At 32.1% G+C, this 14693-nt stretch overlaps 1 protein-coding gene across 1 annotated transcript; it reads left to right on the forward strand.

Moving 5' to 3' along the window:
* Positions 1-6085: 6085 nt before the first annotated feature.
* LOC132757516 (protein HGH1 homolog) lies at positions 6086-14070 on the forward strand. The gene is made up of 5 exons (XM_060748822.1): positions 6086-6159; positions 8433-9110; positions 9853-10043; positions 10802-10940; positions 12973-14070. Exons 2-5 carry the CDS (start codon positions 8456-8458, stop codon positions 13122-13124), a joined length of 1137 nt encoding a protein of 378 aa, XP_060604805.1. The 5' UTR covers positions 6086-6159; positions 8433-8455; the 3' UTR covers positions 13125-14070.
* Positions 14071-14693: the final 623 nt, after the last annotated feature.

Here is a 14693-nt window from a genome sequence, read left to right on the forward strand (position 1 = left end):
ATCACCCTTTGTTTGAAATTGAGAAGCTCTAAATATTTGTCCGCTATAAATGTCAATTTATTCTGAGAAAGCATTAAGCAATAAAAATAATGTCCATGTCAAGACTGACATCAATTAATGAATTTGAGATAAACACATTTAATTATTATGATAAATTTGTCCTAGAAAATGCTTTCATACTGTCAATATAAACTTTGTACTTTTTCTTTTCAAAGCACAATAAACACTACTGCAATTTATGCCTATTTGTTTAATGTGTATATATACACTTATTTTACACAGACTGAATTATCTTTGGTTTAACCTGCCTCCCAGAACGAGTTACATAAGCTTTTGGATAAATGTTTGGCAGTTTGAGAGTATTTGTTGATGCTGGCGACTTTGAGTGATTAAAGGTCAGATTATCACTCTTGACACTGACATGCTGTGAGGTTAACTGGTGTGAAAGTTTATCATGGGAATCTGCTGTGTCTTGATTACTACAAATGGCCTGTGTAATTTGATCGTTATCAGTGTTTTAATGGAGGGTCATTATCTTGGCAGGTATAATCCTTCATTAGATGTTGCCTGTTTCTGATATATTGGCCACCATCAGGTGTTTTCTACAGAAAAAGGAGCGATTGTCTAATTTCTCTTGAATGACAGCGGGATTCCAAGATTTTCCCTGCTGAATTCTAACATTTTCTCCTACGTTAAATGGTTTAAGGGGCCTTGAATGTTTATCATAACTTTTCTTTTGAATGCATTTTTGTTTTTCAAGAAGTGACCTTATTCTCTTAAAATCTGTTGTTTTGGGTGTTAAATTCTTTTCAGACATAGGTATAAATGTCCTTATTTTTCTTGATTTCTTGGATCAAAATAAGATAACACTGGGCCTGGACACTCAGTAAGTATGTCTTTGACTTTCTGAAATGCTCGAACTTGAGGAGCATCCCAATGAAAAATGACATCTTTCTTTAATATTTCTGAGAGTGGATGAATGATCTCGGACAAGTTTGGGGCATATCTAGATAGATAAGTTATCATGCCAAGTATTGTCTTAAGCTCAGACTTGTCTTTAGGCGCTTCCATCTCTTGGATAGTCCTACATGTTTCGGGGTCTGATTTAAATCCATCAGCTGAGAGGATGTGACCAAAATACGTAACCTCCGAGACGCAAACAACAAGTTTGTCTTCGTTTAACCTAATGCTCTTTAGGCGGCACCTATCAAGTAAGTTTCTTAAGTTTATGTCATGCTCTTCTCGAGTTGAACCATAAACAAGAATGTCATCTACAATGACACTACAACCAAGTAAGCCTTCTAAGCACTCCATCTTTTGCTGGAAAAGATCTTGGCTGCATTTCAGTCCAATCGGACATCTTAGATACCTATAACGACCTTGAGGGGTGTTGAATGTGGTTAGATATGATGATTCATCATCTAAAACAACAGACCAGTAACCTGATTTGCAGTCAAGTTTTGTGAAATATTTTGCAGATTTTAACTGCGGCAAAATATCATCTAAGGTTTTTGTAGGATAATGTGGCCTATGGATTGCCTTATTAAGGTCTTTAGGGTCAATTACAATTCTAACTTTATCAGAATGTGGCTTATTGACTACGACCATACTATTCACCCAAGTTGTTGGTGTGGTGACCTAGGCTATGATTCCAGCCTTTTCCATAGCATCAAGTTCCTTTTTAACCTTGCTCTGAAGAGCTACAGGAACACGTCGGGGAGGATGAATTACTGGAGAGTACTTGGGATCTACTTTGATCGAACAAGCACCAGGTAATTTTCCAAAGCCATGAAAAACTTCAGGAAAGTCACGCAAGACATAATTTTTACTCATTTGCTCATTCTGGTCTACGGACATTACAATCTGAATTAAATTGAAGTCAAGGCATGATTGTAAACCTAGGATTGAGGGTTTGTTTGTTCTCACGACATAAAATTCTACAAGTTTTGTGCATTTCTTCTTGTAGCTGCATGAGAGATCTACTACACCTAGAACCTTAATTTCAGTGCCTGAGTAAGCAGTGAGTTTGACAGTTGGCTTCTTTAAGGGGGTATTGACCTTGAGGGATTTGAAATCTGCCTCAGAAAGGATGTTACAGCATGCGCCTGTGTCAAGTTTAAACTGTTTAAAATGACCTTTAGAGCCCACCTTTAAATCAACAAATACCTGTCCCTTTGAATGTGAATCAACTGCACCAATACAAAATTCACTGTCACTGTTATTGTTTCCAGTCTCTATTTATTGCACTTTTTTGTTTGATCTACACACGACTTCATAATGGTTCCATTTATGGCAGTTCTTGCATTGTTTTCCTCTAGCCGGACATCGATCTTTGCTGTGATGTGACTGTCCACAATGTCCACATTTTGTTATCTGCTGTTTTTGTCTTGAATGGTGATTGTGTTTATTTCCTGTCTCATCTTGGCGTATTGACATCGAATGTCGTTTGTGATCAATGTCATCAATGCTTTTGGAATTAGTCATATCACGTAATTGTGACTGTGCATATTTATGTGACTGTGATATCCTGACTGCTTTTTCAAGAGTCAATGCTTCGCCTTCCGTGATTAGTTTTTCCGACGTAATTCCAATAACTATTTGATCTCGTATGACATCATCTCTGTACCCTGCATGAAAAGCGCAATCATTTGCCAATGTGTTTAGACGCGTGATGAATTGTTCTATCGTACTGTTTCCCTGTTTTTCATTGTCGAATTTGTATCTGCTAAATACAGGATTTGATTTTGGTTGTAGATGTTTTTGAATTGCATCCGAAATTGCCTTTATTGATTTTCTTTGGAGCTCAGTTAATGTAAGAGTATTATATATCTGGCGGCCTCTGTCACCAATCCAAAGTAATAAGTAAGTAACTTATACTTCTTCTTCTTTTAACACGCCACTAAATATAAGTTTTGCATGCTGCCTGAACTTTTTGAACTCCTCCATAGGGTTCTGACTGTCCCAGTTCATTGTTGGTATGGGTACACCATTTAAATCCATTTTTAAGGTGTAGAATTAATTTATTCCTCTGAAGAAAGTTAAATGTTTGTGACGCGCACAATTTAATTTCTTTCAAGAATGCTTGTTAAATCCAATTCCAAATAAATTTTTAATTAGATTCCTTTTATCACAATATTGTTCCTTTAGTTTACTTCTGACACCATGTTATGTTGTATGGATGATAACAAGATTCAAACTATTCTACTATTTATTATAACCATTTAATACATGTTGTTAAGACCAGAGCTCAAGGGAGAATGACCTAGGTATCAGAGAGGCATGATCATATATTTAACATAGCATTAATGAATATCAAATAAAGGGAAGTAATCCCATTAACGTAAAGAGTTATCTAATCTTGATATCATAACAACAACCAAACACGTTCTTTATCACAGGAGCTTTAAATTCTACCAATAATTGTCCTCAAGTCCGATTAAAAAAAAATCCGTATCTATATATTTTTTTATCGATATGGTTTTTTTAATCGGACTTTAGGGCGATTATTAATAGAATTTCAAGCTCCTGTGTTTACAGCATAATTCAATACATAAAAATATGGTAAAATAAAATTTAAATCTATATACATGCCATCTAAAATAACAACAATACTTTTAAACTAGTACATGTACGTGATTGATAGATGATAGGAGCACTTTGTAGTACTTTGGAATTACAAATAATTTAGTGGTGTTCAATCTATAAGAAAACTTTGCTGCGGTACGTTACGATACCGAAATCAACTTGATTATTCCCTGATTTGTCACGAACCGAAATATATGTTACAATACCGAAATCGACTTGTAAAATCATAATTAAGCGTTCTATTATATTTTTTCCATTATAATCTAATAGGTTTAGTTTGACTTTCATGCAAAAAATCAGTTCGAAATAATTATTTATAATGATATTAGAAACAAATAACTAAATATCAAGAATACTTCCCTGATTTGTTACGAACCGAAATATATGTTACCATACCGAAATCGGCTTGTAAAAGTTAAAATAAACATTTTAATAGATCTTGTTTAATTAATTGATATAAAGTCATTCAAACTGAATCATAAACAAAGGAAAATAATATTTAATTATAAAAATGATCATGTTATAGACGGATATGTATATTATATCATGATTACTTCCCTTGTTATTAATGTGTTGCATTACCGAGATCAAATCAGATTTCATTTCAAAGATGAGAACAACCCCTAAATAATTTGCATGAATTTCAGAAATAGTTGATTGGAAATTAACACAGTATTTAATTTAAATCCAATGATTATGATTTGATTAAAATAAAAAGACGTAGCGGTAGCCATTCATCATAACACCTTTACTAATAAGGAGCAAGCATACACGTGCTCGGACAATGGAGGTGTTAGTTGACATAACATACTCGTTCACCGCAATCCTTTAATATACATCGGCGCATGGAAACTTTAAAGTATCCAAACAACATAATTAGACATAATTATTTTACATGAAATTAAAGCTGCTTGTCTCCATTAAGACAAAAAGTACATTACAGTTTAATATAAAATGACGTATAGCGACCATCCCTATATAATATATATCAAAAGACTTTTTTTTATAGTTTTATAGTATAAATATTTCAGATCTAGTAAGCTGGTAAAAATATAATTTTATATTAAATAAATTGTCAAAAGATCTGTTTTAACTAACATATAGGGGTGGTCGCTATACGTTTCCGTAGAAAACATTTCGGTATATGAGACAAGGTGCTTTGATATTATTATTACCAAATTGCATATCAGTTGTTCCAAAAATGTATGCAATTTTTGATGTCCCGGATACTTAACTACATATTCTACTTATTGAAAAAGTGTTAAGTCATGATTTTATGTTGATCGATTTAAAATCATTTTAAATTTCATATCTGTAAACAGCATAAATTTATGGAATGACTGGTATATATTTATATGATGGAAAAAATGGAACACTTTATACTGACAAATTTCAATTATGAAATGTTGTAACTTGTACGATTTGACATGTTGTGTATTACTGTATTAAGTAAGGTGTGAAGTAATTAAGACAGGAGGTACAGTTGGCATACAATGTATGTTAAAGATAAAAGATTATAATGAACCATCTGTTTATGTCGTAATAAACATTTAAATAAATGACTAAAATTTAAAAATATTATGATAAAGAGTCCCCATATTGCCATAACATATGTTAGCGATTTGATAATATATAGTTAAACTGTTCAATAAAAGAAAGACACCAACTTTCCAATTTCCAATTTTACTGCCTGATACATTATACAATTTTTATGGAACATTTTTAGAGCAGTCGAATAATATATCCGTATTCAAATTTATAATAGAAAATCATAAACTTCCGGTTGAAGTTGGATATTTTTTCTTCATAAAACATAAACATGTACAAAATTTATAAATATCTTTTACTCATATTACAGAGTATTTTATTTTTCCATCATAGTCCGATCATAGCTTTTTAAAAATACGATTTGATTAGAAAATTGTTATGCACGACAATCACGTGCAGATATATAACATGCTAATATGGCGGTATCAGACTTTTTATTATCATTATATACATTGCATTCTAATATGAAATGGTATTCGTCTTCTAAGACATTACATGAAAAACATTTTCTATCCTTTAAAGGTGTACTATTTGGTTTAGTTCATCTACCTGATTCTATGTGCAATCTATGAGATGATACTCTTAACCTAGTGAGATCTTTACAAAACCGTTCAACATTATCTACTAATTATATACATAATTTAAACTTCACAGCTGATTTCGGTAATGCTAAACACATAACGGGTTGTTTAGAACAAATGGAAGTAACTCAATAATTACATTTTTGTTAATAACATCATTAAAATACAATATTTTCACTAGATTTTTTAACTGAAAGTCTATTTCATTATTTTTCATCAAATAATGAAGAAATAATAGCAATATTTTAACTAGTTTGGTTTTTACGAGTTGATTTCGGTAATGAAAAGTTGATTTCGGTAACTTTACCGAAATCAAGTTGATTTCGGTATCGTAACGTACCCACTTTGCTGTGGTTTCTTATGTTTCTGGTCGTTAAATTTCTTTGGATATAATTTAATAAAAACAACAACAACAACACAAAAACACGTTGTGCTACATAATTTTGTAAGTATTTATACTATGGTGTGCTTTCAAAGACTACCAGTTTTACAGTTACACATTATATTACGAGAAAACACGGTAAACTGACAAAATATGGGGGAGTTGACCCGTGACACAACGTTTAAAGATCCGTACAAATATCAGAAAGAAAGGCAGGTCAGGTGCTAGCATAGTCCTAATTATAAGACCTATACGTACGTAACCTATTTCATATTTATCATTCATTAATCTGATATTTTACATTTTTCATTTTCCATGTTACGTTAGGTCTTAACAGATCTTTACAAAATCGTGTAGCAAAAAAATGACATTAGATTTAGACATCGATTTAGATCTAATGAATTTAAACAATTAAAACAGCGTGTATTTACATTAATTTTGACTTATTCATGAACAAAACTAAAAAATGAATACCTTTTAACAAAATAATTGAACTGTCACGTCGAAAAGTCATTATTAAATCCTCTCATTTAAATTTAATTCCTTGTACAGCCGATATACAAATGGCCGCCATACAGTGCGCGAAATCTGATTAGCTAATTCAAATGCAAGCGTTTAAATGAGTCAGAACAATCTAACAGAATATTTTTTCAACGAAATAATTGCCCATGCACTGCCAGTGTGTTCGAATATATTTTTCTGTTAAAAAAATTGGAATCAATCTGTAAAACTCTTTACTTATCCAGTATGGCCGATGAGCGAAATAGACTGCTATTTATATTTTATTTTTAATTGATAAGTGCATTGTTTGAAAGTTTTTGTTAATGATAGACCATGCAATTGAAAGAACAGAAGTTAAGCTTTTGAATAAAGCTTGAAAGGCAAGTCAACAGACATTTTTAAATTTTTTCAAAATGCTACGCGTTTATGAGCAATAACTATTAGACGTCAGGCTTGACCAACATAAAACTATAACAAGCCTGTAACGTCTAATCTATTGGACTAGTGCTAGCATTACGTAGCTTTTAAAAGGTGGTGGTGTTGGTAGTTTTCACTCCGGATCACGGCAGTCAGCCACATTGAATTTACCAGAGAACAGTTCATCCACCGCATCGTGCCTAGGCAGGATGTCAAACAGTACTGATTGCTTCTGTACATGCCAAAGGGGCCATATATAGTGTAATACACCAATAAACACTTTCCCCAACTAGCAGACGACAGGCTATTCTTATCAGTAGGTTTTCGAGTAATGATAACCGGTTGCGTATCTCACTGTATAAATCGTATGTAAAATGGTCTGACATATGGTAGGTTTAACAGTTAATTTAAATACTTTTTATATACAAATAGTAAAAACTAAAAGAAAGTTTGTTATTTTTCTCACTGATATTTGAAAACAGAGTTTTAAGTTAGCCAAAAAAAATGGAAAAAAAAATGACTTCTCTTTAAGGCAAAATATAGAGGTATATTCACTTACATAAATAAATAAATAAAATTTAGCTTGTATTGATATTTGGAAGTGTGTATCTATATTGTATTCAATGATGAATATCAATGATATATCAATATTGCTATATTCAATGACAGCCCAGAGCCCTTAGGATGGACATACAAAAAACTCATTTATACAAACATTACAGTTTCCGACAGGTAGAAAATTCAGCACTTGGCTGCCGATATTGCCAAAATGTTTGGCCATGTGATTACGAGATTGACGTTTACAGGTTAATTTGCGCTGACAGTTAAGAAAACAGAACCCATGTGCGCCAAACCTTTTTATGAATAACTTTTTTTAAAGATATTAAAGATGTTAAAGTACTGAAAAATTTAAGAAAATAAATAAAAACATTATCTTGAATTATAAGTATTGAAATCATGTCAACAAAGATGTTCTAAATATAGTACAGGAGTCTAATCTGTTATCAGGTTTTGCGTAGCTCCTAAACGTCATGGCCGACTGAATATACTCACAGAGGTATCAGCATCACACTTTATGTTTTACTAGCAAGTTGGTATTTCAAAAACCACTTTAGGGAATGGGTTGAAACTTCACACACTTATTTGAGAGCATTTTAGAAGGTTATTTTTTCAAGGCACATATCTCTAACATTGACTGACAGAGATATGGCCTTTTTTAAATTTAGAAAATTCTACATTATCCTAGCTCATGTTTTACTTTCAAGCACTGAGAATTGTAGAGTACACTGTACTACTGATTGCTCTTGTTTTCTGTTTCAGGTAGTGCTCATATGGGTTTATATCACATCTGGAAATGATAGAATTTAGAGATCTATAAAAAAAATTATATATATTATAACAAGTAATTTTTTTTGCAGAGATAAAAGCTTTGAATTATATAATGGATAAAGAACTTTTAGAAAAAGAACTTGCCCCTTTTCTTAGTCCAAATACTAAAGAGGAGCTAAAGACAATAGCTGTAGAGAACGTGGTTGGTTTAACTGGAACAGATGAGGGGCGTGAATTTTTGAAGGGTAGCGAGAGACTTCTTGAAGGACTTGTGTCATTGACAGAGGACAAAAGAACAGACATTCGGGAAAGTGTGTTTAAGGCATTGATTAATCTAGCTAGTGAGGAATCCACATGCTTGAAGATTCTGAATTTAGAAAAGTATGAAAATAAGGTTATTGAGTGGATAAAAAGTGCTTTAAACCCTTCTTGTAAATATGCGGATAATATTTGTAAGTTGTTATCAAATTTGACACGGCCAGAGAAATGTGCAAATTTTGTATCAAAACAGGTTCTAGAGAATGAAGACATCGGTATTGAAAAGATTGTGCGAGTTTTGTGTAATATAGTTCATAATGACAACGCAGATTTGCACTATTTGGGTGCTGTCTTGTCAAATTTATCCCAGGTAAGGGAGGTAAGAAGTAAAATAATGGATAAAGAGCAATGTATTATACAGAGGTTACTGCCCTTTACAGAATTCAAACAGTCTTCTATTAGAAGAGGAGGTGTAATTGGAACTTTAAAAAATTGCTGCTTTGATACAGGTAAATGTTTATTTAATGTGTCTATGTCTTGAGATTTTTTGCTAATTCTGACTATTAACATTTACATGTCTTTTTTCCTATCCTTCAAAAAATATGTCAAAGTACTAGGGCTGTGGCGAGTATCCGAGTACTCGGATAATCACAATTCAAAAAGAAAAATCGAGTATGAATATTCGTCAGTCCAGAGATCGTGGATTGCGATCTTATTTGTTTATATACATTCACTGTTTTTCACACACTACAAGTAAAAAAAAAAAACAATCTGATTATGAATTAGATGAGCGAAAATATTTCAAGAAAATCAAACTTGAGAAAAATAATTAAGTGCTAAGATTTTAAGAAAAGTTTTCGATAGATAATTTTCATGTTATCTATGATAAATAACTGATTTTGCAGTATTTATCACCATATTTCTACTGACCTAGTAGATTGTAAGTGCTGTTTGCAATGTGTTTATAGCTTTCTTTGTTCACTTATTAAAATTGTTTTTAAAATTTTCATGAAAATTAGCATGAATCTGGAGGCATTTTGCTTTTAACTGAATGTCAATGAAATGTTATGTCACTAATGGGTAATTGCATTGTTAAACCTTTTAATGTAGTGTTTCTAAATTAATTGTTTCTTTGTAATATCTTTGAAAAGTGCTCCTTCATTTAAGATTAACCATCAGGTATCAAACTTTAAATTTAAATTTTATTCGTCTAAAAAGCTGATTTAGATTTAACATGATTATTTTTTACAGAGTGCCATGAATGGTTGCTAGGTGACCAAGTAGATATATTGCCACGGTTGTTGTTGCCCCTGGCTGGACCAGAGGAATTTGATGATGATGATATGGACCGGTTACCAGACGAGCTCCAGTATCTACCCTCGGATAAAACAAGGGAACCAGAAGCTCATATCCGGAAAATGTTGTCAGAGGCCATTTTACAAGTAATTTCATAATTTTGTTCAAAATGATATTTCTCTTACAATAAGAGTTTCACATGCTGCTTTGACAGATTTTTAACAAAAATGGATGTATATGATTTTCTTATGCTCCAAATTTCTTCAGTAAACCATATATCAGTAAATAAGCAAGAGAGCTACATTGGGTTTGTTCATCTACCAATATTTTGTACTATACTATACTCTGTTATGATAATACAACAGAAATATAAAGCATTCATTTGCTAACAGCAGTGAGCTGTGTAATTTTGACAATTTTATTATTTTATAATAGTAATGATTTCTTCTATGGATGTTGGATTATGATGACTAATGATAACTGTTTAAAGCGAGGACAACCTGAACATCTGTCCAAATTGGCCAGACCTAAACTGCCGACTATTGAAATTGGAATTCTTAACCTTTAATCTGCTGAATTACTTAAATGGGCTTGTCCAGCATTTTTTTTAAATTGTTCGTTATCAAATATGCGGATATCAAGATGAAAATTGAAGATGGGCAGCAGATAGTATAGAGCCTGGTAAGACAGCAATCATTTTCAGTTATAACAGGTTAGGGGAGAAGTAATGGGTAGAATAAGGATCAAAAATACATTGTAGGATAAATCTATTACCTAAATCGCCCAGTTTGGATTGCCCTGTTTCATGAATGAAGCAAAGTAAATGCTTATGAAAATATTTGATAATTACTGAACGGTACATGTTAACATATATCTCAAACCATGTCTTTGTAAATAATTACAGCTGTGTGCTACAAAAAGTGGGAAGAAGTTTGTGAAGGACAAAAACACATATGTGATTATGAGGGAGTACTATGCCTGGGAGAGGAAAATAGATCCATTAAATGAAATAGCTGCAATGAATTTGATTGACATATTAATAGGTAAATTACAATGTATAATCTATATTTGTTATCAGCCTAGTTTGTACTGCTGCAGCAGTGAGTTGAAATGCTGGCAAGGATGTCAAAAATATAAGTAAGGAAGTTCATCAACTAACTTCTTAAAGGGAAGGGATAGTGGTTCTACTTTGGCTATAATGATATGATAAGAATATATGTGTGTATGGATAGTCATTGTATGTAAAATATTCTCAGTCGTGAGACTGGGTTTACCTCACCTAGTTTTCTAGCTTGTATGTCAAGATCACATGCAGAGATCTTAGATGAAATAAGTAATTGAATACATTTTGATTATTTAGTCATAATAAACTGCGGGATTTTAATGAACATGTTAGATATTATGAGACTGGGCATCTGTGACTGGCATATTTTGTCAATTTGCACTCTTGTTTTGTATAAAGTTTATTATATATAAATATTATGTGAAATAGCTTGAATGAAGAACCTTTTTAAAAAAAATGTTAAAAAAGAATGACCCATCAAGACCAATTAAAACAAAGAAAATTTATGTCACAGGGTGAGAAAATGTGCAGCCTGACCAGGACTCAAACCCGAGTTCCTTGGAATACCCTGTCGCAGTTCTACCGATCGGGCCTCTGATAACCATCTCACCTAAATAGTGAACAATGACATATACAGTCAACTTGCCCATGCGACCACGTGTATTAAGCGACTTTTGTCTTAAACGACCACTTTAAATTCCCCCCGATCATTTTCTCTCTATATCTTTAATGTATTAAGCGACTTTTGCTCAACGCGACCAGCGACCGCTAATTAGTCACCTAATTGACATCAATCTTTTCATTAAACGACCACTTTTACCTGTTAAGTAATTGTGTTTTTAGAGAACGCCACCTCGTTATGTCACAAGTGTCAGCAATCAAAACACAACAATAAACGTGTGAAAAACTCTATTTCCCATACCGTTTTAGCGTATGCAAATGAAGTTAAGTATACGCGTGACGTGTATTATCCAATAATATCGGATAAACAATGCAACGCTCCGCCCATACTGAGATGGTGTATACGCTTCGCTTGTTGACATTTAGACTGCATTGAATTGACCTTGAACTTGATCAGCCATTAAATTAATCATAACAAATAGATGTAGTTTGTTTATTTCAAATGAAAAAATGCACAGCAGAAAACATCTTCCATAATAGGGTTTTAGTGTTGGAGACAAGGAAAAACAACGGAGAAGTTAAAAAATTCTGGAAAAAATGTCAAACATGTACGTAATGGATCAAAACTGTTTTGTCAATAAATATCAGAACGTTATTTTTACATTTGCATCCGTTTAGATTATCGGAGCGTACTTATTATTCAACATTTATATAAAAATGAATTTGAAAAACAATCCCATCGAATAAAAAAGATGTCATTTATAAATTTTATCTTTTATGTCATGCTGACTGTTTTAAGAGACCGTTTCATGAAGCGACCGTTTTTGGTGTTTCCCTTGCACGGTCGCTTAATACACGTTTGACTGTATATAAATGGTAGACTAAGTCTGTAAATTAAACGCAATAAAAAGTGCAACGTGTCCCATAACACTTGCTTAAGCAAAATTCATTCTTCAATAACAAAAAGTTTCTGAGTCAGTAAATTGATAGTAACTATCTTCAGGTGTATATATTAAAATCTATTACAATCATGATAAAATATGTCATCTTAGGCACTTCCTGTACTTTAAGTGTAGATATTTAGTCACCTTATTCTCGGTACACTTGTTCAAATTTACTTTTAGTTTGATCATATTCAATTGCTTTATTTTTGTCTATACAAAACAGATACAATTTCACATGCAAGCATAAGACCCAAAAAAAAATGGAATAAATTTACAATATTTACATGGATAATGTACTTGTTCATAAAAAGCAAAAGGCCCGGGTCAGAACACAAGTTTTAACAACATTAGAGAACTGGCCCAAGACTGTATTGTATGTTTCAATAATTTTTCAAGTAGTTTCATGGATAAGATATGTAAAATAAATGATATTGTATACACCAATAGGTGATGAGCCAACGGGAGACTTTGGAGAGAATCTTAAGGAAGTAGATATACCAGAGGATATCAAAGAGGACTTTATAAAACAAGACGAGAAAGATATAGAACTTGCAGAAAAAGAAAGATTAGAACAATTAGCTGAGAATCCGGCAACGTGAAATTCCTTATTGTTTCAAGAATTTGGACAATCTAACTATCTTTTATTTATATTTTTAACTCTATATTATCAGCACAACTCTATTACCAACATACTCTCAGTATTTTGTCATATGCGATCATGCATACGGTGAGGTAAAAAATCTTTGACCACATTCATTAAAAATGTAATGATCATTTGAATTTGTACTGCTTCACACAAAATATTGATTATTAAATTCATCATTGAAATTCAGTGCAGACATATAGGAAAAAGTAAAACATGCCAATAATATGGAGTCCCTTGCTACATTCAGCAATTCCTTCATCTTATTTTGTATATTTAATATCATTGCAAGGAATATAGATAATTAGTTTGTCCTTAACTTACATGTGGCTATTTCGTCATTTCTAGTAAAATATATAATTTTACCGAATTTAAAGAATCAGTGACCAACTAGCTAAAGTCATTGATTGATTTGAGTAACTTGCCCCTCTCAGGTTTGAGTCCTCTTGCAATGTGAGTAAGCTCCAGTATAAGAAGAAAAAGGGGAGTAGTTTTAACCAGGTGCTGGCTTTTGTTGGAAAATTCTATTCAGGGAGACATTTATGCAGTAACATAACAATCTTTATTTCTCTCAATACATGTAAGCATTCATATATGAGGAATTTACAATATATATTTACGCAACTTGAGAAATTCAGACTTGTTTTTAGTACACATGATATTTTCTAGTTTACAAAAGTTTGGTTGTTGATGATCGACGTTTTTCAAAAAGCGTTTTCTTTCTTCAATAAATTGACAACATTCAAATAAATAATGAAATTTGTTGCCAATTTTGTTTTGACAATTAGCACTAAATCTATTGTTAATTGGAGTACTAGACCAATTACCAGTTTCTATTGGAAATCAATAATTTCTTCTCAATTTTATAAAAACGTGCAATAGTGAACTATCTAAATTTGCCAAGTACAATTTGAATCCAAATGTCGATCCATTTGAATACTCTATAAAAGAAACTGTTACTTGAAAGTTGAATATCAGTTTAATAATACCACTTGTTTAAGAAAAGCTCTTTGAACTTTTGTTTAACAGAATGGTTGATCCACTCAAAGTTTGCAAATGTGTTGTCAAATCACACTTTTGATAGAAATAGTTTCCAAATATCTCAGAATTGTTCATAAATATTTAATGCTTTATGTAGATCATTTTTTGGTCCTATATTATAACTGTATCATCCGCGTAGAGTTTAAAAGATTTGTAAGGTCAATTATGTTACTTTCATTTTCCATTGTAATTCCTTTTATTAAAAATATGATTCTAAATCTTTTAAAACTAGTCAAAATAACAATGTTGATAGATGTCTCATTGGCTTACACCTATGTTACACGGGAAAAAATGGAGACACAAGAATTTCATTTAATTGATATAATGTTATTGTACAAATATTTAACGACCTGTAAACATTTTCCATTAATATTTGAATGTATCAGTTTTTAGCTCACCTGAGCATACGCTCGGGGTTAGCTATTAGGATCACTCTTCGTCCGTAGTCCGTCGTATGTCGTCCGTTGTCCGTTCACACTTTTAA

This window comes from Ruditapes philippinarum, unplaced genomic scaffold (genome assembly GCF_026571515.1).
Source record: "Ruditapes philippinarum isolate M1 unplaced genomic scaffold, ASM2657151v2 ctg6491_1_1_1_1, whole genome shotgun sequence".
NCBI lineage: Eukaryota > Metazoa > Mollusca > Bivalvia > Venerida > Veneridae > Ruditapes > Ruditapes philippinarum.